Source organism: Denticeps clupeoides, chromosome 3 (genome assembly GCF_900700375.1).
Source record: "Denticeps clupeoides chromosome 3, fDenClu1.1, whole genome shotgun sequence".
NCBI lineage: Eukaryota > Metazoa > Chordata > Actinopteri > Clupeiformes > Denticipitidae > Denticeps > Denticeps clupeoides.
Window position 1 is genome coordinate 11,193,762 of NC_041709.1, and position 21,218 is coordinate 11,214,979.

Here is a 21,218-nt window from a genome sequence, read left to right on the forward strand (position 1 = left end):
TCCTTTATGAATATCTTAAATCCCTGTCCGTCACACTGCATTCTATTTAGGGCAGGCGTAGTGATTTTTCTCAGCTCTGTAACTAACGATTTCTGTGTATTGGCTGCGCTGGGCAACAGTAATCAGCTTCACGGAAACAGCTTTTGTGACACACAGTGGCGAAGCGCTGGAGCATGAGGCTTCATTCTCTGCAACAGCTCGGCAACACAGACGGCGCATTGTGTTGCACGGCAGAAATGTGGACACAGGATCAGAGCTTCATTCCCTTGAGAGATAAACACCAAACCCACACACAGAGTCGGAGAGACAAACACTCGCTCATGATTAGGCGCTCTCTCTGGGCTGATTTCATTTCAATCATCCAATGGCTCTTATATTGCAGGCCTGAGGGTCACCATCCTCCAAACATTAGAGAAGACATTGTTTAGTGTGGGAAAAGCCAGGAGAATTTTTCTTGGTTATACAGTAATTTTAAGCCGATTGAGACCAAATGGCTCACGTCCAAATTGTCCCCCATATCTAATTACAGTATGCAGGAAATTCTGAAAATAAAGCTCAGATTTTTGCTAATGACAGGTTCCAACCCTAACCATACCTGCTAGCATTCAAACCAGCATGCACATCTCAGGAAATTACAGGTTAGTCAGTGTCTGTCTGTTCAGTAAGCAGTGCTCAGTTCGGTGTGACTCTAGGGCTCCACAATTTTCCTGCCCCCCCCGCTACTTAATTGCCAGTTGGCTCCATTTAAATACACATGCAAAAGTGCTTTCAGGTTCAGCTCTTAATGATTTTGTCACTTGTGCATGACAGCTTTTTAACATACAATAAGTAGAGAAATTAAGCCTCATTATGGTGTTGTGGTTGTAGGCAGCTTCAATGAAAGCAAAGCTGCTGGACCTCGAGAAGCTTCTGTCCAACTATGACTGCCGAAACAGTCGGGGGCGTCTGTATCCGTGGCACAGCAGTCAGTGGCGTGAAAATCACCTTCCTGAGCTCCAGGGGGAGGACTATCTGCCTAATGCAATAGAAGACTTCCTCGCTATACAAGGTCTTTGAATGCATTTTTAAACACACTTGGTCAGTTGGGGTTAACTGGGGTCACTGGAGTCTATCCCAGCAGTTTTAGTGCCAACTTTTATGAGAAGCCCAAGTGCCGTTGGTTGCCACAAATCAATGTTTTCTTAATTAAATAGTTTGATTTACAGCCAAAAACTGCCATGTAGTACTCTCCCAATTTCCCTGGGAGCTGTGGAAGTCCAAGTGGGAACCATAAAATCCATAAATCTTAATCAGTAGATTGGAATAAAAAGAATGTAATGAATTGCAAAGAAATAAAATCCTCCACCACCATGCAGTTTAACGTAGCACTCCTAGCTAATTGTCTTCTTTGAATAAGGGGGAGAGAATGCATCAATGCTGCGTATTCCCCACTGTAATCCCTACTGTGCTTCAGGAAGCACATGTAATCATCTGCATCGCTTATTGTCTTAGGGCCGATTAAGCACACACTCTCCCACAGAGAATGTTTAGCTGGTGTTTCTACACCTGGTTTAAAAATGTTCGACTACACACCCTCACTTGTTATTCCCCGTGTCTTGCTATCAGAGGCACGAGAGGCCTTCATCAGTCAGTTCACACAGCTGGAGACGTCTTCACAGACCCTGGAGCTGCAGCTGCGTGGCATCGCAGTAAAAATGAAATGCCGCATTGGAGTGAGGCAGGGCAAGGACCTGGAGGAAATGGACAAAGAGGAGATTAAACAGGCGTGCCAGCCCATCTTAGAGATGCACGCTATTGTCAAAAATGGACTGAGCCAGTTGGAGAAGGCTACCAAGGACCTGGGTAACATGGTAAATCTCTAGAGACACATTCATACAGAACAACTTCACAGCATTAACACCACTGAGAGGTGAGGGGAAATAACATTATCTCAGTACAATGGCACCTACCAAGTGATGGGGTGTATTAGGCAGCAACATCAAGGGCCAAGTTATGAAGACCTTTGTAACAGGTCGCAATATGTAGTGTTCAACAAAAATGTGTACAAGTAAGGACAACCATTGAACCAACTTCCATTATTTAATGGAGCAACCTCTGTTCAGAAACACACCTCCACTATGTATCACATGGCAGTATTGTAGTTACCACATGACCAGCAGGTTTATACATGCTCTCATGCACTCATACAAATTGTACCCAGCTTCCATCTGTCATGGCATTCCCAGGACCAGGTCACCATGAGGTCAAAGTGGTCATCACTGAGGGCTGTAGTAGTGGGGAGCCTAATGATATAATGTAGTGCTGGTATGCATGCATGCAAATGAATCACCTTGTCCTTGCCAAACAGGTCAATACAAAATCCATAGACACACACACTCACACACAACGTTACCTGCCCATGTCCCACTGTCTCAGCCTGAGGGGCTGGTGATTCAGCTCCAGAGGCAGCTGAGGCTTGTGGCAGCTGAAATTGAGCGGAGGACTAATACGCTCATTCAATTTCCACTCACAGCAGCTCTCACTCCAAATAAATATCACCTGGCGCCCCGGCCTGCGTTCCTCATGAGCGCAGCCAGCGCAAATGTGTTTTCACAACCGCCTATGAATATGATAATACGTGCAAGGCGGAAACAAGCCCTTCAGGCATGCGTTCGCTTACACAGAGTACTACACGTTTATGGTGCAAATGTTAAACTCTAAAAAGAGCGAGTGGAGCATCGTTACTTACAAATGCTCACAGTATAAAGACAAGTGACAAATCAAAAAAGCAGTCACTCTTGCTGTCTTATAGAGATGATCTTAATTCTTTCAAATTAAAAGTGTGAAAGAATTCCTCATTTGCTGTTGGGTTAATGGTTGCCTCACAAAAAGTTAATTCTTCTTTTCACTTAAACAGTTTTCTACATGCATTTTTCATGCTGATGTTTGCATAACGAATTCATGTGCTCCTTTTCAAGGTCATGCCTTTTGCAATTCCAAAAGGGCCGAATGAGTGGAATGCACGAGTCAATGAATCAGAGGCGTTGGCCAACAGGTGGGTTAGGGCATACAAAAATAGAGATATCACTGCTTGTTTTTCTGTCAATTATTAGATATCCTCAGTTGATATAAAATCAATACTACCACAAGCTGTGATGAAATAGACACTCCTCCACGCTTTATGGCCCAATTACCAACAGAGCTGCCATCACTTACAGCCACATAAGTGCCTCTGGTCCACGGACTCTCTGACAGCCTCTCTCTGTTTGCTTCTTCTGACAGTCAGACAGATCTGGCCAGTCAAATACAGTTGATCACCCTGAAAGCACTGCAGGTATCGAACCGAACATATTCACTCCTGCTGGAACTTCTTGAAGATAATTCAACTGAGCTCCACACCCACGCTTTAGAAGAGCAGTGAGTACTGGGATCTACACTCTGCGTGTATGTGTGTGAACACTTGTCACTCTATAATTAATTACATTGTAAAGCTGAAGCGGACAGGCAGGACTCAGTCTCCCTCCGGACGCTCGTCCCATCTGTTCCCTGCTGCAGTGAGTGGCAGAATATCTGAGCCTATATGCTGGAGTGCAACCAAAGGAGCGGTTCCTGAGGCATCACATTCTTGCCCTCCATCTCCCTGTCTGCCCGCCTGTCTCTTTCAGTGTCTGTCTGTCTCTCTGTTCCTCTTTTAAACCAGGCTTGCGGCTATGCAGCAGATGAAGAGGAATCTCGGCTCTCAGGTGAACGAAAGCCTGGCCTCCCACCTGACTGTTCAGGAGAGGAACGGTGAGATGGAAGCCATGCTGAAGAATCTCACTGTGTCCATGGCTGAGCTGAGCGAAGAGACCCTGGAGACATCTCCTGTGAACTCCTCTGCAGCTTTAGCCAGCATACCTCAGAACGTTACCGATTTAACACCTACACAAGTGCCCAGTGTAAGATGAGTGAATGAAAGCTCCTCTTCTCTGTGAAATACACAAATAATGTGGTTAGTAAAACTTATCGTCTGTCATTTACCATGTTCATGTGCTTATAGGATCAGGATTTGTTAAATAGAACAACAGAACTGGAAATTCTGGTCCAGTCCACAGAGGAGCAAGTGAATAAGACTCAGAAGGAGTTGATGTCTCGCATTAGTGATGGACAGAAGAACATGAAGACCATAAAAGAATTCCAGCAAGTGCGACTCTTTATCGTAATTCAGCTGTATTTAACCGTAACATAATTTAACCATATTTGTTTTATTTATATGTGTGACATTTTTTTTTATTAGTCTTCAGTTGTCTGAAAATATGCCTGTGAGTGATGTAGAGTTGGCCTGTAGCCTGGCCATGGTGGCACCCTGTGCTATTGAAGTTGCAACTTGTCAATTATTTTTTTTTGTCAAAATTACTTTTCTTGTCATCTCCTCTCGTCACTTTTGAGAAGCTGTCACATCTGGCGCAGGGGTTAAAGGTCACCGCTGTGGCGTCAGTGGTGAAGGCGAAAGAGACAGAGTCGGAGGCCTTTGCTCTGTGGAGAAATCTAGAAGGTGCCCTTTCCGCCGCCTCCAAATAAGCAGCCAGTCTGTCTTTTGCTGGGTTGCCATGCCAACAGCATTGAAGGGGAAAAAAGTTATTTCACTCTAATCAAAAGCATGGACGATGGTAGAAATCAAGAAAAAAGCAAACTGCTAATGCATTAACATTGATAAGGTCAGAGTGTGTCTGCTCTGTTTCAGCCAGCTTGTTATTTGAATGTTACACATTCATGATTGAGCTTTCTGGAGGAGAGGTCCTTATGACCTCTTGTTAGTTGGGTGATTTACAGAGTTTCGGCTGACGGAAAATGAGACCAACATCATTTTTAATATAGCTACAAGAAGCAGAGCCATTGACTGGTCATTTTCCAAGCAAAACGCTATTTTAGTTAATTATTTAATTATGTAATATATAATTATATATAATTAAAATGATTCTGCTATGCATACATACTTAAGTCCTTCATCCATAAGTGTGGTGTTGCTGAGAGCAATTTTGCTTGCGGGATAGAATTGTGTCTGAATTCAATTGTCTGACTCAACCATCTTCAGGCATGCAGAAGGACTGGCCTCGTAAACAGACACAGGTCAAGGCTGCTGTGAGAAAGGGCAGAGTGCTGGAGGAGAAGACACTGATGGAGGTGAAGAAGCTGGTGAGTCAGGGACAAAGCGTGATCAGGCCCACTCTGGAGAACGCCACGCAAGCCAACAGCACCGCCTCAGAGGCACACAACATCGCTGAAGCTGTGTCTAAAGTGAGTGACACAAGTTGATTTACCTCTTCAGTCTGAGGAGATTATCATTCCATTTTGTTTTGTTTATTTTTGTCCCAAAATATCATACATCATGTCATCAGAATGCCGAAAGGACCCTCACTCAGGCAAAGCAGATGAAGAGTGATTCTGCACAGGTTAGGTCCGCCGTGGACACGACTCTGCTGCAGATAAGCCAGCAGGAACAATCAGCTGCTGAGATCAACGTGATGGTGCAGACAGATGAGGTAGAGTAAAAACCATCAAGCTGATTGATACACAAACTGATTCATTACCTTGTTTCTGCTTGGATTCATCATGTTGTGTTTCTTTACTCTTTTTTTTCCTCTCTGTTCTGCTAGGCTGAATTGTCTCTAGGGAGTGTAATGAAGAACATGGAAGCAGCCAAGCTGCGGTTGGAGTCCTATTCTCACATGCTGGCTGAGCTACAGGTTAAACTGGGTGAGTTTTAATTAAACACTGCCACCTGGTGGCCACTAAAGCTGCTGCTGGAAGTGGTTGTGTATGCACATCATGCAAGGATCCCTTTGCTGAGTTTTGTAGGGTGATAAATAGAACTGCTAACCCCTGCAGCTAATGTCCTGTAGGTTACGCATATCTTGCTGGGTTGTTTACATGTTTTAATCACTTTTTTTTTATTATTAATCATCATAAAAAGGTACACTGCCTGGTATTTAAATCCATGTCTTCTATTCCCAATCACCTTTAAAATGTCTAAAGTGTCTTCTTAATTGTGCATTTGTACAAATGTTTCTTCACAATTCACTCACAAAGGTGACTGCTTCATAGACATCATACACACATCATAGATCTCAACATTATCCTATTCTTTAGGCTGGGCGATATCGCAAGAAACGTTGATCACAATATACTTTCTCATATCAAACAATTCGTTTTTTTTTCTGATATTGCCATGACCTACACAGACTGAAACTCATGGCCATAACCAGTAGGGTAACTAGATGTCCTCTTTTCCATTTACCGCTGGCCCACTTTATTAATACAGAGAAAGAGAAAGATAAAAGCATCTCTTTTGAACATGGCATCTGCTATTTGTTTCACATGCACAGACCTTCTCAAACAGTTAGCTTTTCTCTAACTCCTTAGTGAAATTAGCTCACTACTCACTTAAACCATGTTTCTCCACTGTGTGAACAGAGGGCAACATTGCACTTGAGAAATTCAACCAGATCCTGAATGAGACTGCGAACCGGCTGCTGGTTCTGCGTCGGAGTGTGGAGAGTCCAGCTTTGGCGGGAAAGATCGGAACCCTGCGGAATGCAGCACAGGAACAACAGAGCCAGCTCGCCAATCTGGACGAGAGCATTCAGGAAATTCTCGAAGAAAGAGACAGCTTGAGGGACATTGCCCTCAGCCTGCCCAAAAAATGTCCATAGCGGCCAGTGGGTAAAGGCATTCACAGACTCTATGGGCATATAACAATTAGAAGGTATAAGACAGTGTTTTACTAAATTGTTTTCATAATTTTGTATCTGTTGTAATAAAGTTTCAGTTTACATATAAACTGGTATATCTTTAAAGTTCTACAACAATGCCAGATAATATTTTTTCCATCAGTAGATCTGTATATCATAATTAAAAAACCTATATATATATATATATATATATATATATATATATATATGTGTGTGTGTGTGTGTGTGTGTGTAATATGATCATGAATATTATAACTTATCTGATTTTCATGAGAGCCATTTGCATAATTTACATTTGTTTTTCTGCAGGTATCATTATGTAATTTAGGATTTAAGCAACTAATTTAACTTTGGGGCCATTCATGAAACAGATGAACGTACTGCTGTGATTTTATCAAACAGGGCCTTAAGCTCGTAGCAGGAACAAATAAACACACACATAAACACATCTTCAGGATGTCTGGTTTTATTTATTTATCTTTGGGTACTATTTTTTGGTAATATCAGTTAACTCTTTTAACTACCTGGCTCTTGTTCCTAAACATATTCCACAATTTAATGGACCGTGAGATATTAGGAGCGTACGCATCTCTCGATTCATTTCCATCACTCCTCCCACAGCCTTTGTTACATCTGCGTACCTGCTGCCTCATCACTCCCTGTCCATCTGCTGTTCTATCTCATCTCTGCATCCTTGTCTTTCATTAGTTTTGAGCAAACAAAAAAATAAAACAGGAAAGATGCCAGATCCTTTGACAATGAGAGCACAATAATTTCTGATGAATAATGGATGAATGTGATTGGCCGTGATTGGAACGTGACGTTTCCCACATTTTCATGTTCGATTTTCTTCGGGAATGAGATTTGTGTAAGTTATGAAACCAAATCAACCACAGCAGAGTTATTGATGTGTCCAAGGCGGAAAAGGCTCAGCAATGCAGAGCAAATAGAATAATGATGTAGCTTAATAAAGACTGATGGTGTGTTGCACTTCGTTCAGTAAATTGTTACTGACAAATAAATATAATTTACTCTCTTCAACAAAGGAGAGCAGGACAACGTTGGATAAAGCCCCCCGTACACTTATCTCAAATGTGTGTAATCTTATCTCAAATGTTTGTGAAGCCTAAAAGAGGGGCTTATATATGTTCATACCAGATGGCAGTTTTTACAGTATTTGACACCAAGAGTTGTCTCTTTTCGACTGCTGCCATTAGCTGTCGCCACAGCAGGTCAACCGGTTTTACGCTGGCAAAACCGGCAAACGTTTTACGCGGGATGTCCTTTCTGACGCAACCCTCCCCATTTACCTGGGTTTGGGACTGGCAAAACAAAAAAAAAAATGCACGGTCACATGCATCCCCAAAACCAGTCAGAAACTAGTCTTCTGTCTGTACAATCATAGCCAAGTGTTTGGAGAATGACACAAATACTGGTTTTCACAAAGTTTGCTGCTTCAGTGTTTTTAGATATTTTTGTCATTTGTTTCTGTGGTTCATTGAAATATAATTACTCGCAAGTGTCAAAGGTTTTTATTGACAATTACATCCAGTTTGTGCAGTATTGGCCCTTTCTTTTCAAAACCTCAGCAATTGGCTCTGGCATGCTGTTAATCAACTTCTGTGCCAAATCCTGACTGATGGCAACCCATTCCTTCATAATCATTCTTTGGAGTTTGTTAGAATTTGTGGGGTTTTGTTTGTACCACAAGTTTTCAATTGGATTAAGGTTCGGGGTGTTTCCTGGCCATTTAAAATTTCAATGTTTTGTGGCCCGAGCCACTTGGTTATCACATTGGCCTTGTTGCATGGTGCTCCATCATGCTGTAAAAAGGCATTGTTCTTCACCAAACTGTTCTCGGATGGTTGGGAGAAGTTGCTGTCAGAGGATGTTTTGGTACCGTTCTTTATTCACGACTGTGTTCTTAGGCAAAATTGTGAGTGAGGCCACTCTCTTGGATGAGAAGCAGCCCCACACATGAATGGTCTCAGGATGCTTTACTGTTGGCACGAGACAGGACTGATGGCAGCGCTCAGCTTCATCATCTCTGGACAATCATTTGTCCAGATGCCCCAAACAATCAGAGAAAGATCAGAGTAAAATGACTTTACCCCAGTTCTCAGCAGACCAATCCCTGTACTTATTGCAGAATATCAGTCTCACAACTTTTGATCACAACTGTACACAAGAAAAAATATAAAAGTGAATAATTGTCACATGTGACACAGCACAGCTCTCAGTGCACATAGTGAAATGTGTCCTCTACATTTAACCCATCCCCTGAGGGAGCAGCGGGCAGCCATGAAAGGTGCCCAGGGAGCAGTGTGTGGGGAATTCTCTGATTCCAGTTTTGTTGGAATGAATTTTGGAGGTCCATAGAGACCAAAAGGTTGTTGAGGAAGAAGTTGATTGGCCTGCACAGAGCCATGACCTCAACCCCATTAAACACATTTGGGATGAGCTAGAATGGCAATTGTGAGCCAGGCATTCTCACCAAAAATCTGCTCCATACTGATGCCTATGGATTTAAAAATGGGAAGACGTGAAACGTCCTTAACATATGCCATAAAGGGAGGTGTTCAGGCCCAGCAGGCTCAGCTTTTTGACCAGGTGCTGTGGAATGATGGCCATCCTCATGACCATCCTCTCGAAGCACTCCATTATGATGGGTGCAACAGGATGGTAGAGCATTGGAACGACAGCGGTGCTAGTAAGATTTTAAAGATGTCGGTAAGAACATCTCCCAGGAATTTTTTTGTGGTCTAACAGCTTTTTTGAGATAACTCTGTGAAGAGATTTCCTCACATTCTGTGCATCTGGTAGGGAGGGGACACTGTCACAGGCAGAGGTTGTAGTCTGGTAGTTTGTGATGGCCTTGATGCCCGGGAAGTGGGCAGTGGGCACATTTTGCTGCTCTAATGGGTTGAGACAGTTTGGCCCTCGCTGTTCTAAGGTCCACCTTGTTGTTCTTCCTGAAAGCATGGTCACGAGCTTTGGGCAGTTCACGTATCTCTGCAGTCATCCACAGCTTCTGGTTGGAACTTGTGGTGATGGATTTGAAGACTGTGATGTCATCAGTGCATTTTCTGATGTAGCTGTTGACTGATGCCTCCAAGGTTATGCTGCAGCCTCCCTGAGCACACACATATGTGTGTGTGTGTGTGTGTGTGTGTGTGTATTGTGGAGTTGTGTACTTAACAAAAATTGGAGACCTGGCCTCCACAGTCACCTGAACCCAATTGAGATGGTTTGGGGTGAGCTGGACCGCAGAGTGAAGGCAAAGGGGCCAACAAGTGCTAAAAACCTCTGGGGACTCCTTCAAGACTGTTGGAAAACCATTTCAGCTCATCAAGAGAAAGCCAAGAGTGTGCAAAGCAGTAATCAGAGCAAAGCAAGGCTATTTTGTTTTCAGTTATTTCACCATTTTTGTTAAGTACATAACTCTACATGTGTTCATTCATAGTTTTGATGCCTTCAGTGAGAATCTACCAATTAAATGGTCATGAAAATAAAGAAAACATAGCGAATGAGAAGGTGTGTGCACACTTTTGGCCTGTGCTGCATATCTGCATTTTATTGCGCATGCCGGGTGAGGGCATGGCGCTTCTCCGCTTCTCCGCCAGGTGGGGGCCGAGAGGCGCCCGCATTCCCGGCGCTCCCGCCGCGCAGCATCAGGAGGAGAGCGGGGTTAACAGACCTGCGCCAGATTAGACTAGATTATGCGCGCCGCCCGCCGCTCCTCCATCAACCGGCGCAGGCAGCAGCACCACCACCAGCAGCACCGCCCGTCCTCGTCTCGTCTCACGGTCGCCCAGATTCGAGTCCCGGGAATCCCGCAGCGATGCCTTCGAATCAGAATGTACAAGGTGCGCGTCGTATTCGTTTTTTTTTTTTTTTTCTTTCTGCCATTGCGGCGGGCGGTTCGGGTGAAGTGGGGCGCTAGCCGCCGTTAGCATCGCGCCCTGCTCGAATGAGGACGTCTTGGCTCCTTTACTCATTTCAACGGCATGTTTGTCGGTTGCAGGCGGGAAGACCTTCGGCTTGCTGAAAGCCCAGCAGACGGAGAAGCTGGAGGAAATAAATAAGGTGGGTTGTTAGCCGCGAGCCCCGTCAGTACCGGAGCCCGTCGAAACAGCCGCGAGTTTCTCCGACGAACTCCCACCCGGCGTGGGAATCCGGGCCGCGCGTCCGCCGCGTCGCCGTGCCCCGTCCTGGTCTTATTTTGTCTTTGTTTGTCCGTCAGCCACTTGTTGCTCCGGCGTCGTCTGGAACCCCCCTCCTTCCCGCGTCTCCATTTCAGCGCCACGACCTTTTAAATACAATGCCGAGCAAAGAAAAGGGGAAAAAAAAAAAAGAAAAGCTGTCGGTCTCAGAAGCGGCCGAGCTCCAACCTATCCGCCGTGGAGCCGCGGCGGGAAACAGGTGTCCGCGGGCGGGATGAATGCGCCCTTTGTGTCGGGCGGCCGCTGGAGGAGCGGAGCCGAGCGGCTGTTCCCACAGAGCCGCTCAGCTGCTGGGGGGGTCTCTCGTGAAGGAGGGGACGTCCGGACGTGTCGACGACAGGCTGGCTTGTCTTCGTCGTCGTGTCACCCTCGTTTTAAGTCACTGTTCGCCATGCAATCGCGTGTAATTGAGACTGGATTCAGATTAAATTCCTTTGCTGAGTGCAGGAATCCGAGGTGCATTCGTATTCTTCACTAGGAAATGGCAGATAGAGAAGTGACGTGGAATTTTTCTGGTGTGTCTGAACTGAATATTGCTCTCAACAGTGGAAAAAAGTGAAGTGATTGTCATTGTGAAACACTGCAGCACAGCACACGGTGCACACATTGAAATGTGTCCTGCTTTTAACCATTACCCTTAGGTAGCAGTGTGTGGGGACAGTGCTTTGCTCGGTGGCGGCTTGGCAGTTTGGGATTCAAACCCACAACCTTCTGATAATGGTTTTGTTACCTTTACCCGCTAGGCCAACACTGCCCCTAAAAAGTGAAGTAATTGTCATTGCGAAACGCTGCAGCACAGCACACGAAATGCGTCCTCTGCTTTTAGCCCATCACGCAGGGAGCAGCGTGTGGGGACGGTACTTTGCTGGGAGGTACGGGATTCTAACCGGCAACCTTCCTGTTTCCATACCCACCAGGCCACCACTGCCCCTGTGGAGAAAATGTGGAGTCTCCAGGGATTGTTAATCCAACACAGATCTAAGGCATGAATGTCCTTTCTGTGCTTCATTAATTAGCAGTGGACAAAGACACAGGCTCTCTACACATCAGCTTTGTGTAGAAACAAATGTGTCAGACACGGGCGTCCGTTGTGGGTTCCATTTTCATAACTGTTTTGCATGGAGGCCTTGGACCCATTCCATTCGTAACACTTTACTGAAAAGCCTTACATTCCAAGATGCTTACATTTACCCTCAGATCTATCTTAGTCAGTGTTATTTCTGAAAACCTTTTGTGGGCAGCAGCTAGTACTGATGGGCTCTGAATCAGCTACTTAGTACTGTAAAATGCAGAATTAATATTTAGTTTTTCCACGGCTGATGGTATTTTAGGGTATTGTCTAAGGCTATTGGAATATATCGATATGGCAATATATCTTGATATTTTACGTGATTATATTGTATCGATACAGTTCTTATCACAAAATATCAATATTTTTTAATACAATTTTAGTTCAGTTTTGTTCTAAGGTATGTTGTTTTGGCTGAATTAATAATGTATGCACCCAGATCGTACACACCATCTTGTATTTCAGCTCTGTTTTTACATTGTCAATGAACTGTAGAATATCACAATATATTGTGATATAATCGTAATCATATAAAAGGATTGTCTATATGCATCTGAAAGGTCCAGAAACATTTTGTGGGTTCTTGGTTGCTGGTTCTGTACAGAAAGTCCATTTGTAGATTTTGTCTGATTGGAATGGGCTCTGATGAATAGCCATTTGATACGTCTTTGCCCCCCCTTCCCCCTCCCTCTTTGTTCCCTTCAGGAATACATGGAAGATCAGAAGTATCGGGATGAGGAAGATCTGGCAGAGAAACTGGATTCCTTCAAAAGTACGGAAGTCTGTCTTGGTATTTTTTTTTATTTTATTGTGCACAGTTTGACAGGGGAATTGCGGACAGGAAAATGTAGAATATTACATCCATAAATCGTAATGGGTGTGTGCATATGTCTTCTTCAGTTCTGCACTTGTCCCTCTTCTGATTCATTAGCCTGGTGGGAAGCTATGCGGTGACCAGTCAGGAATGTGGTGGTGTAGGCATATTGGAGAATGTGTGAGGTTAAGGGACTGTGTGTAAGCAAACCAGACTGCACATTTTTTACTGCAAATTGCTGCTGACTCAGGTGCATTTTTAAGAATATATTTCAAGTGTGTTTATATCTTAAGAGGAAAGTGTTGGTTTTCTGTGTAAATAGATATGAAGGAATGTTGTCTTTATGAGTTGCTTTATTCATTGTTTTTAGTTATAAAACATTGTTTTGATTATAATTGTACTAATTTATACTACACAATTGCATAATGCCGTGTGATGGATGGATCATTCAGCAGATTTTTGAAGAGAAATATCCATACTTTTTTTATGTTAACAGCTATGCGCTCTAATTCGTGAGCAATGCTGCAATACACCACAGTGCCACAAGTGCAATGTATAGTTCATAACCCACAGTATCAGGGCTCTTAACATTACCCTACACAATAAAATGTACATATCATTATTATTTTTACTACTACTTAATAGGCTTTGCTAACCGGTTAACTTTAATATGGGCATGTTATTTTCATATTAATATGCATTAAAGCTATACATTCATTCCCTGACCCCTCAACTTTAACCCCACATCCTCTGTTTGGTTTAGAAAGAGCAAGACAGTGGGGAATGAACATGTGTGGTGTGAATGTTAACAACCTATTATTTTGTGCTGCCTACGCTTGAGTGAAAAGATGCAAAGCAAGGCAGCAGTGTGGTGATAAATGTGGATGGGAAGTGGGAAGCCAGGACAGGAAAGGTCAGGTCATGTTGTTATATTTATTTTTTTGGTTTGGGATTGAGGGTTTAAGAATAACCTCATAATGAAACCCCGCTTCCTCCTGATTCAGGCCACAGCTGGAATGAAACCCAGGTCATGAGTGAACAGCAGAATCAGATTTTTTAAATTATTATTATTATTATTATCATTTTCTTTGCTGTTTATTATTTGGTTTTGTCTGTCTGAATAGGCAATATCAGCTGCAGTGAATTACTGTCTATCTGAATCAGTGGCTTGATGTGACTGTGAGGAAAAGGGCTGGGGGTTGAAATGTGACAGGCAGCCTTTGTTACACACAGGGTGATGCACTGAGCACACGTCCGCAACAAAATGTCTTTTGTAACGAAGTATCAAAATAAGGGAGGGAGGGAGTAAAAGCGGTCCGTAGGTCATGGGTGGGTGGAGGAGAACAAGGTGCAATATTGGTATGGGCTGTGGAAGGGTGATATTCAGAAGTTCTCCAATCAGCACGTTTGAATGTAATCACTGATAATTTATCCACAGGGTTGGTTTGCTAGCAGAGAATAGCTACGATTAGGGCTGTGCAATGTTGCCTAAAGTTCATTTTGTGATCTAAATTTAACCATAAACGGTAGACTGTGCATATTCCAGGTGTCAGAAATAATGACATTTAAAAACAGAATGGCCTCATTGGTAGTTAGTTTCTCCATCCACAGGCACAGATAACTAACAAGCAGTTCTTTTTTTTTTGCGTCTGATTATTTATGAACGTTAGACACTTGTGAAAGTATAATTATAGTTCAGAGAAAATCAGGCACAAGGTGTTTCTTTCCTACTTTGCTCTATGTGCCTTTCTGTCTTGACCTGCTTTGTCAGTCATTCCAAATATCAGGTGTGTGTGTGTGTGTGTGTTTTGAGAGCGATAGAAAAACGAAGAAAGAAATGTGGACACACAAACTTGCCACCGCTTAAAAATGTGTGGTTTATTTTCCAGATAAGTATGCAGAGTTTGACCTGAACGACCAGGGTGAAATTGGTGAGTGTCAGCTTTGTGTGTGTGTCGTGTATATTGGACACTAGAATGGATAATGGATACCTTATCCATTCTGTAACTGTAGTTAAGACTGCTTTGTGACTGACCGCGTGCATGTGTGAGCGAGCACGAGCGAGGACATGTTGTCTAGCTCATGTGTCGTGGTGGTCTCCAGCTGTGTGTGACACATGTTTTGTCTGTTCTAGACCAGAGTGCTGAGTAAAGGGTCCTTATGGCCCGTTTTGCTGTTTGTACATTACAGGCCAAAAGTTTGGACACATCTTCTCGTTCATAGTGTTTCCTTTATTTTCATGATCATTTACATTGGTAGATTCTCACTGAAGGTATCAAAACACATGTGGAGTTATGTACTTAACAAAAAAAGGTGAAATAACTGAAAACATGTTTTATATTCTAGTTTCTTCAAAATAGCCGCCCTTTGCTCTGATTACTACTTTGCAAACTTTTGGCGTTCTCTCCATGAGCTTCAAGAGGTAGTCATCTGAAAAGGTCCAACAGTCTTGAACAGTCTTGTCTTCGCTCTGCAGTCCAGCTCACCCCAAACCATCTTGATTGGGTTCAGGTCCGGTGACTGTAGAGTCCAGGTCTACACTTTTTGTTAAGTACATAACTCTACATGTGTTCATTCATAGTTTTGATGCCTTCAGTGAGAATCCACCAATGTAAATGGTCATGAAAATAAAGAAAACATGTTGTATAATAAGGTGTGTCCACACCTTTGGCATTTACTGTATGTGTAAGTGTGTGGGACAATCCTTCTGTGACAACTGTGTGTGATATTGTTGGGGATTTAGCTTGTACACTTTATGCAACATGTCACCTGGGTGTTGGAAAGACTGTGTGTGTGTGTGTGTGTGTGCTGTGCATTTAGTGTTTTGAGTTGAACCATAATGAGTATAAGATCTGTGGGTGTTAGGTGAGATTGCTAGGATGTGGCGGAAGTGTATTCTCTGTGCGTTGTAGATATGCAGGTTGTGCGAGGGGGTGTGTAAGTCTGCCTGAAGTGGATGGTTGATAAGGTGGGGGCGTGACTGCATGTGGTTGAGTTTGTAACACTGTTTTGTAGATATGATGGGGCTGAAGCGGATGATGGAGAAGCTGGGTGTGCCTAAAACCCATCTGGAGGTGAAGAAGATGATCTGTGAGGTGACCGGGGGCTGCAGTGACACCATCAACTATAGAGACTTTGTCAAGATGATGCTTGGGAAGAGATCGGCTGTTCTGAAGCTGTGAGTATGGCTTGTCTGTCTCTATGTGTGTTTGTGCACAGTCGGCTGTTATTCATGGCCGTCCCAAATTGCTATGTTGTTATTTAAGTGACTTATTATGCTGTGTGTGTGTGTGTCAGCATATCTGCTGCTTGATCAGCATGTTTGGTTTCTTATCCCTCAGTGGGGTGGTGGTGGTGGTGGTGTCATCTAACGGGTGACCTCACCGTTCAGCACATGGTCCCTCATGTTTTTCAGTCCTGCCCTTTATCTGATTAGCATAAACACACCAAGCCAGCAGTATATTCAGACACAGTGAGTGTTCCAACGCTGCGTACTAGAGACCCAGTTAAAGTGAAAAATAAAACTGCTCTATTTTTCTCAGACCGCAGCCCTACATAGCAATCCCAGTAACGGTGGCACCATGGGAACAGACCCAAAAAGATCAGCTTTCTCTTAAAGGTGTCCACTTCTATCTTTGTGGCTGTCATTCTGTTTTCTATTGTCACAGAAGCCACCACTGTGACACAGGTTGTTGCCCACTGTCCACAAAGAGTCGCAGAGCTTCTGGTAAAATGGAAATTTGAGGCCAGGAGGCCAGAATATCTGAGACAGAGTGATTTTTGGAGGAAGGGGAGAATGTGTGATGAGTGTGACCGACCGAGAGTTTTCCTGTCACTAGCTTTAAATATAACATTCAGCCATATCAATTCTTGGGGGGGGAACAAAAATGTTTCACATTTTCTTTGCTTGTCTTTTCTTTTAAAAACTAGAATAGATCTCATAGCTATTAAATACAAATCAACACTGTAGTATGTAATGATTCTTCTTTTGGAGAAGCATGCATTGAAGTTTAGGATGAACACTTGCAACGTATGACGTTTTTTTCTGCTTTTTTCCTTGTTTAATAAAAGACTGGGGTTTCTTTTACATCCCAGCAAATGTTTTCTATCACAATCAGTAATATAGCAACATCTTATCAATTATCAACCTTTCGTTATTTTATCAGATCCCAGGATTTTCTCTAGATTTCCACCTCTAATTAGTCACAGTGCAGTTTTTTCCCCCCGATCTGTCGTCTAGCCTGTGTGTGTTTACTGCTCTGTGGACTAGTGAAAACTGCTGAATAAATCCCACAACCCCTTCTCTGTACAAATCCCCAGTATAATCCCTAATATACTAATCGCTCAGCAAATGGAGTCATTTCTCCCTTTCTTTTCGTCCGCGGTCTCCGCTTTTAATCCCAGCCACTCGCAGTTCAGAAGGTGTAAATTTCCTGTTACAGCTCCACTGCTCATTTTTGGGGGCGTGTGACCTGTGAGGTGCGTATTTGGATGCGGGGTGGCCGCGAGTGAGGCTTGCGTGGGATTATAGTTTTGGAGTGGCGGACGAGAGGCGTTTCATTCCACAAATGCGGTTTGGGTCTGGACGTTTGGCGGCAGCACCTTTCCAGCTGTATAATCTCCTCCTGCGTGGAATGTAAGCATAGACCTTAAACCAACACAGGGTCCTTTCATCTGGACCTGGCCCTGCATTATTCATGGTATTTGAGGTCAGATGGACCATTTGTTATCTAATCTGCACTGCCCCGGCCCCCCATCGCTACAGTATTGGTGCATTCCACATCGCTCCAGCTTTCCGTACATATTAAACACATCCACGTCCCTGAGAAATGTGGAGAGAAACCAAGGTAGCGTAAAGAGGAGGAGAGGCAGAAGGAAGAGAAAGTGTAATATAATTTTATTATAGTTTGGGTTTTTTTTAAAGACTCCTCCCACTGTCTATCTATCTATAGAACACATAAGCAAATTAGTGCACAGCATCTAAAAATATTGGAATCTAGCAAATTATGCATCATGAAGCTGTTTACTGTCCCCTAGGCTGTGACATGTTTCACAGCATGTCTCTCTCTCTCTCTCTCTCTCTCTCCCACTCACTCACTGCCCCCTTTCCCATCTTTCCGTAGCTGTTAATGTATGCATGAGCGTGGATACCCTCCAACTTGGCATTGGCAGCAAACAACCGCTTCCTTTATCTTTTCTTTTTTCTTTTTTTTCCCCTCTGTTTTCCTTTTCTTGAGGGAGAGAGGGAGGCCAGTGAGGATGGCTGGTGGGATGGAGAGGAATGTTATGCGTTTGCACTCTTGGCTCTGCTGAGAAGTTTACCATATGATGTTATGCTTAAATTAACCCTTGCAACCAGGAAAAAAACCTAAAATCCCTTAAGAAACATGTGTGCCTGATTGTTCATCTGAAAGTATGGTTTTACATGCCAACTGTTCGTAAACTCAATGGCAGTCGTGAATCCGTACGCTGTTGAAAGAATCAGGATTCCTGCGTGGTTGTGTGAGGTCATTGCATGCGTGTGTGAGAGATGTTAAGCCGGTAATGGGTTGCCCTAGATTCTTCAGCATGTATCAGAGGTGCAGTGCTGCGTTTAGATCCAATTTGTGACCCGGCGTAAGAGTGTGCTTTGACGGGTGTGTGAAATGTTAGGACAGGGTGCTGTGAGAGACTTCCTGGAGTGCTCCGTTCCCAGCCCCCCGCCCAGCTGGATAATCCTGGACATCAGAGAGAATCCCTGCCGTGCTGGACCAGCCTCAAAGTGCTTTAGAGCCTATGGTATGCTGGCTTCCCTAAACAGGAACGGATTACGACAGACGGCTGAACTTGGGGAAGAGTGGGTTCCGGCTTTGTTTGATCAATATTGCGATTGCAATTTGATAAATTGCATTTGTATCAATAAAAACTCATAAAATTGCTTTTAACAATCTTTGATTTCAAAGTGAAGCATACAAACTAATAACTTGAAAAAGCCGGTGTTTTAAATACAGTATTTTACTAAATTAAACACAGAAAAATGCTGCAGTAGTACATTTTAAGAAATATGTACTAAAGATAGTGGTATATAGGAACTGCTGGATATAAATGGGATATTTTAGGGTTAAGTACTTGTTGACTTCTCTTTGTTTGCTCTCAGTCCGTGTAAAGCCACATAACAAAATGAGCATTTTTAATTTCCAGTTCATTGTCGCCCCACTCCATATCCATTACCATTGGCTGTTGTCGTGACGTCACACGTACTACTTGTAAATTGTGCGGGGATCTTTTAAGAGAGGAGGGCGGTCAAACGAGCTTGGACCCCTGTCCAAATATGACTGCATATTGACTCTTGCTGAGAGGCTGAATGCGACCTCTAATGTATGTATGTATGTATGTATGCATGCATGCATGCATGCCAACTTTTTCAACCCCAAATGAGGGACTTTCTTTCAGGTGCACACGCACTTCTCACTGTCACTAACTGAGGTTGCCACTCAAGCTTTGCTTTAATTCGCCCCCTGGTGGTTGGTTATTTAAATGTATACATCACTTAATTGTGGCAGCCAAAATCAGGATTGTTATTATTAAAATCCAGTGCAGCCCTAATATAAATCACATCATTTTGCGTTCATGTGATCGGACAATCTGACATCACGATTGTGATGAGATTTATCATGCTGCCCAAGTTCTGACCACAGAACAGAAGCATCAAGAAAGCTGTTTAATAAGTGTCTGGATGATGGTAAGATTTAAATTTAGCCCATTTATCAGACACCCTTATCCAGAGCGACTTATAATCAGTAGTTACAGGGACCGTCCCCCCCCTGGAGACTCTCAGGGTTAAGTGTTTTGCTCAGGGACACAGTGGTTGTGGGCTTTGAACCTAGGTCTACTGGTTGATAGGCGAGTGTGTTACCCATTAGGCTACTACCACCCTATTAGCTAGCTAGCAGTATATCAGTCAAATACTGCATATTTTCAGTGCGATTTCATAATTTGTACGAAATTTAGCAACAAGAACTTGAAATATTGTGAAACCATGCGTGGCATATATATGACACACACTTGGGGTGGTGTTTTTATGACCATTTATAAGCATTTTTTTGCAGTTATGGTGCTGATTGAATTGATCACAGTTAAGGTCACCAAAAGTCAATATTGTCTTGCACTCAAACAAGTGCAACCAGGTGACATTTTAACTCGCACTCTCCTTTTAGGTCACAACACTCAGACAGACATTTACTGTTTGGATATCAGGATTTCCAGAGAAAAGTAATAGATTTTGGTGCCTCTGATGTTCATGCTTCACTCTTGGTTTGGTTGTGCTGTGCTTAGTGTCGTTAAAATGCAGGACTTGCTGACAGCTTATCTGCTTTGTAGAGGTTTACCAGAAATGGAACGCAAAGAAGTTTGCTCTGAATAGACCAGTCACTTCTCTCGGTCCACCTCCTTGTCATTTCTCTTCTCATTTGTCTATCTTTTACCCTCTTTCTGTACCGTGTTTCCCTCCTTGCCACTATCAGGCCTTCTTTCCCAGATGAATCCACTTGTTAAAAACAGCAGGGTGTTGAATGTTCCTGTCAGCTCTGGCCATTGGCCTCGTGAAACGGCAGAAGAGAAGTGGGTCATTACGTCCATTCGCTCCACAACATGGAGCGGTGATGCAGTCCTTTTCTCCTAAAATCAAATGTCTCATTGCCTGTATGTGAGTGTTAGTAATGCACACGGATGAAAGGAATTATCGAACCCTTGAGTGTCGTTGAAGAGGATAATCTTGTTTCACCTGACAATGTTTATGAAGCGCTGTAAATGGCAGTGAATTAAATCCGCAGGTCATGTAGATTAGAGATTATGCAATCTTGCCCTGGTTCTAATGACTGACTCTCTTGCTCTCTTTTTTTTCCTCTCGCTCTTTCACAGGGTGATGATATTTGAGGACAAGGCTAACGGTGGCAGTTGTAAACCTGAGGGCCCGCCACCCAAACGGGACATCGCCAGCCTTCCATAGGCCAGAAGAGGCAGAGCCACATTGTCATGTCTCACCCCCCGCACCTCAAAACTATGCCTCTCTTCAGAGTGTACATAGCCTTACCCAGCATCCTTTGCTCCGTGGTCCCAGCAAAACCTTTGATGGTCCAGATGAGAGGGATGGCAGAAGCAGAAAACTATTATCTATATATTTGCTGTGAAGTAAAGCCACAAAGTAGCGTTTTTTAATGATAAAATGTGTATATATTTATATGAAATTGTTTTCAGATTTTAGTCCTTTCTAAATAGCCTTTGCACCCCTTAATTCTGTCATTGCAGCATTTTAAGAAAGTGTTCAATGTTAATGCTTTAGTGTATGACACTACATTTTTTTTCCTCCTATGTGATTTTAAGTTTGTAATTAGTGGCAGATTTAACAAAATATGAGATCTTAA

At 43.3% G+C, this 21,218-nt stretch overlaps 2 protein-coding genes across 2 annotated transcripts in view; both read left to right on the plus strand.

Moving 5' to 3' along the window:
- lamc3 (laminin, gamma 3) overlaps positions 1 to 7,163 on the plus strand; it is a 61,825-nt gene extending 54,662 nt beyond the window's left edge. Inside the window, exons 18-28 of the mRNA XM_028972672.1 lie at positions 868 to 1,048; positions 1,606 to 1,850; positions 2,958 to 3,034; positions 3,262 to 3,396; positions 3,680 to 3,917; positions 4,019 to 4,162; positions 4,411 to 4,513; positions 5,054 to 5,256; positions 5,358 to 5,501; positions 5,616 to 5,715; positions 6,433 to 7,163. Of these exons, the coding sequence (XP_028828505.1) occupies positions 868 to 1,048; positions 1,606 to 1,850; positions 2,958 to 3,034; positions 3,262 to 3,396; positions 3,680 to 3,917; positions 4,019 to 4,162; positions 4,411 to 4,513; positions 5,054 to 5,256; positions 5,358 to 5,501; positions 5,616 to 5,715; positions 6,433 to 6,671 (1,809 nt within the window). The 3' untranslated portion in view covers positions 6,672 to 7,163. The remainder of the gene's footprint in view (positions 1 to 867; positions 1,049 to 1,605; positions 1,851 to 2,957; positions 3,035 to 3,261; positions 3,397 to 3,679; positions 3,918 to 4,018; positions 4,163 to 4,410; positions 4,514 to 5,053; positions 5,257 to 5,357; positions 5,502 to 5,615; positions 5,716 to 6,432) is intronic.
- A 3,220-nt stretch (positions 7,164 to 10,383) lies between these two features.
- On the plus strand, positions 10,384 to 21,218 carry aif1l (allograft inflammatory factor 1-like). Its single transcript, XM_028972673.1, has 6 exons — positions 10,384 to 10,576; positions 10,735 to 10,796; positions 12,708 to 12,774; positions 14,706 to 14,747; positions 15,832 to 15,994; positions 20,716 to 21,218. Exons 1-6 carry the CDS (start codon positions 10,552 to 10,554, stop codon positions 20,801 to 20,803), a joined length of 447 nt encoding a protein of 148 aa, XP_028828506.1. The 5' UTR covers positions 10,384 to 10,551; the 3' UTR covers positions 20,804 to 21,218.

Bases quoted from the DNA above. Each gene is read 5' to 3' on its own strand.
- aif1l (XM_028972673.1), top strand. From the start codon at position 10,552: ATGCCTTCGAATCAGAATGTACAAG. The intron at 10,577-10,734 runs GTGCGCGTCGTA...TGTCGGTTGCAG, and splicing joins TTCGAATCAGAATGTACAAG to GCGGGAAGACCTTCGGCTTG. The intron at 15,995-20,715 runs GTGAGTATGGCT...GCTCTTTCACAG, and splicing joins AGATCGGCTGTTCTGAAGCT to GGTGATGATATTTGAGGACA.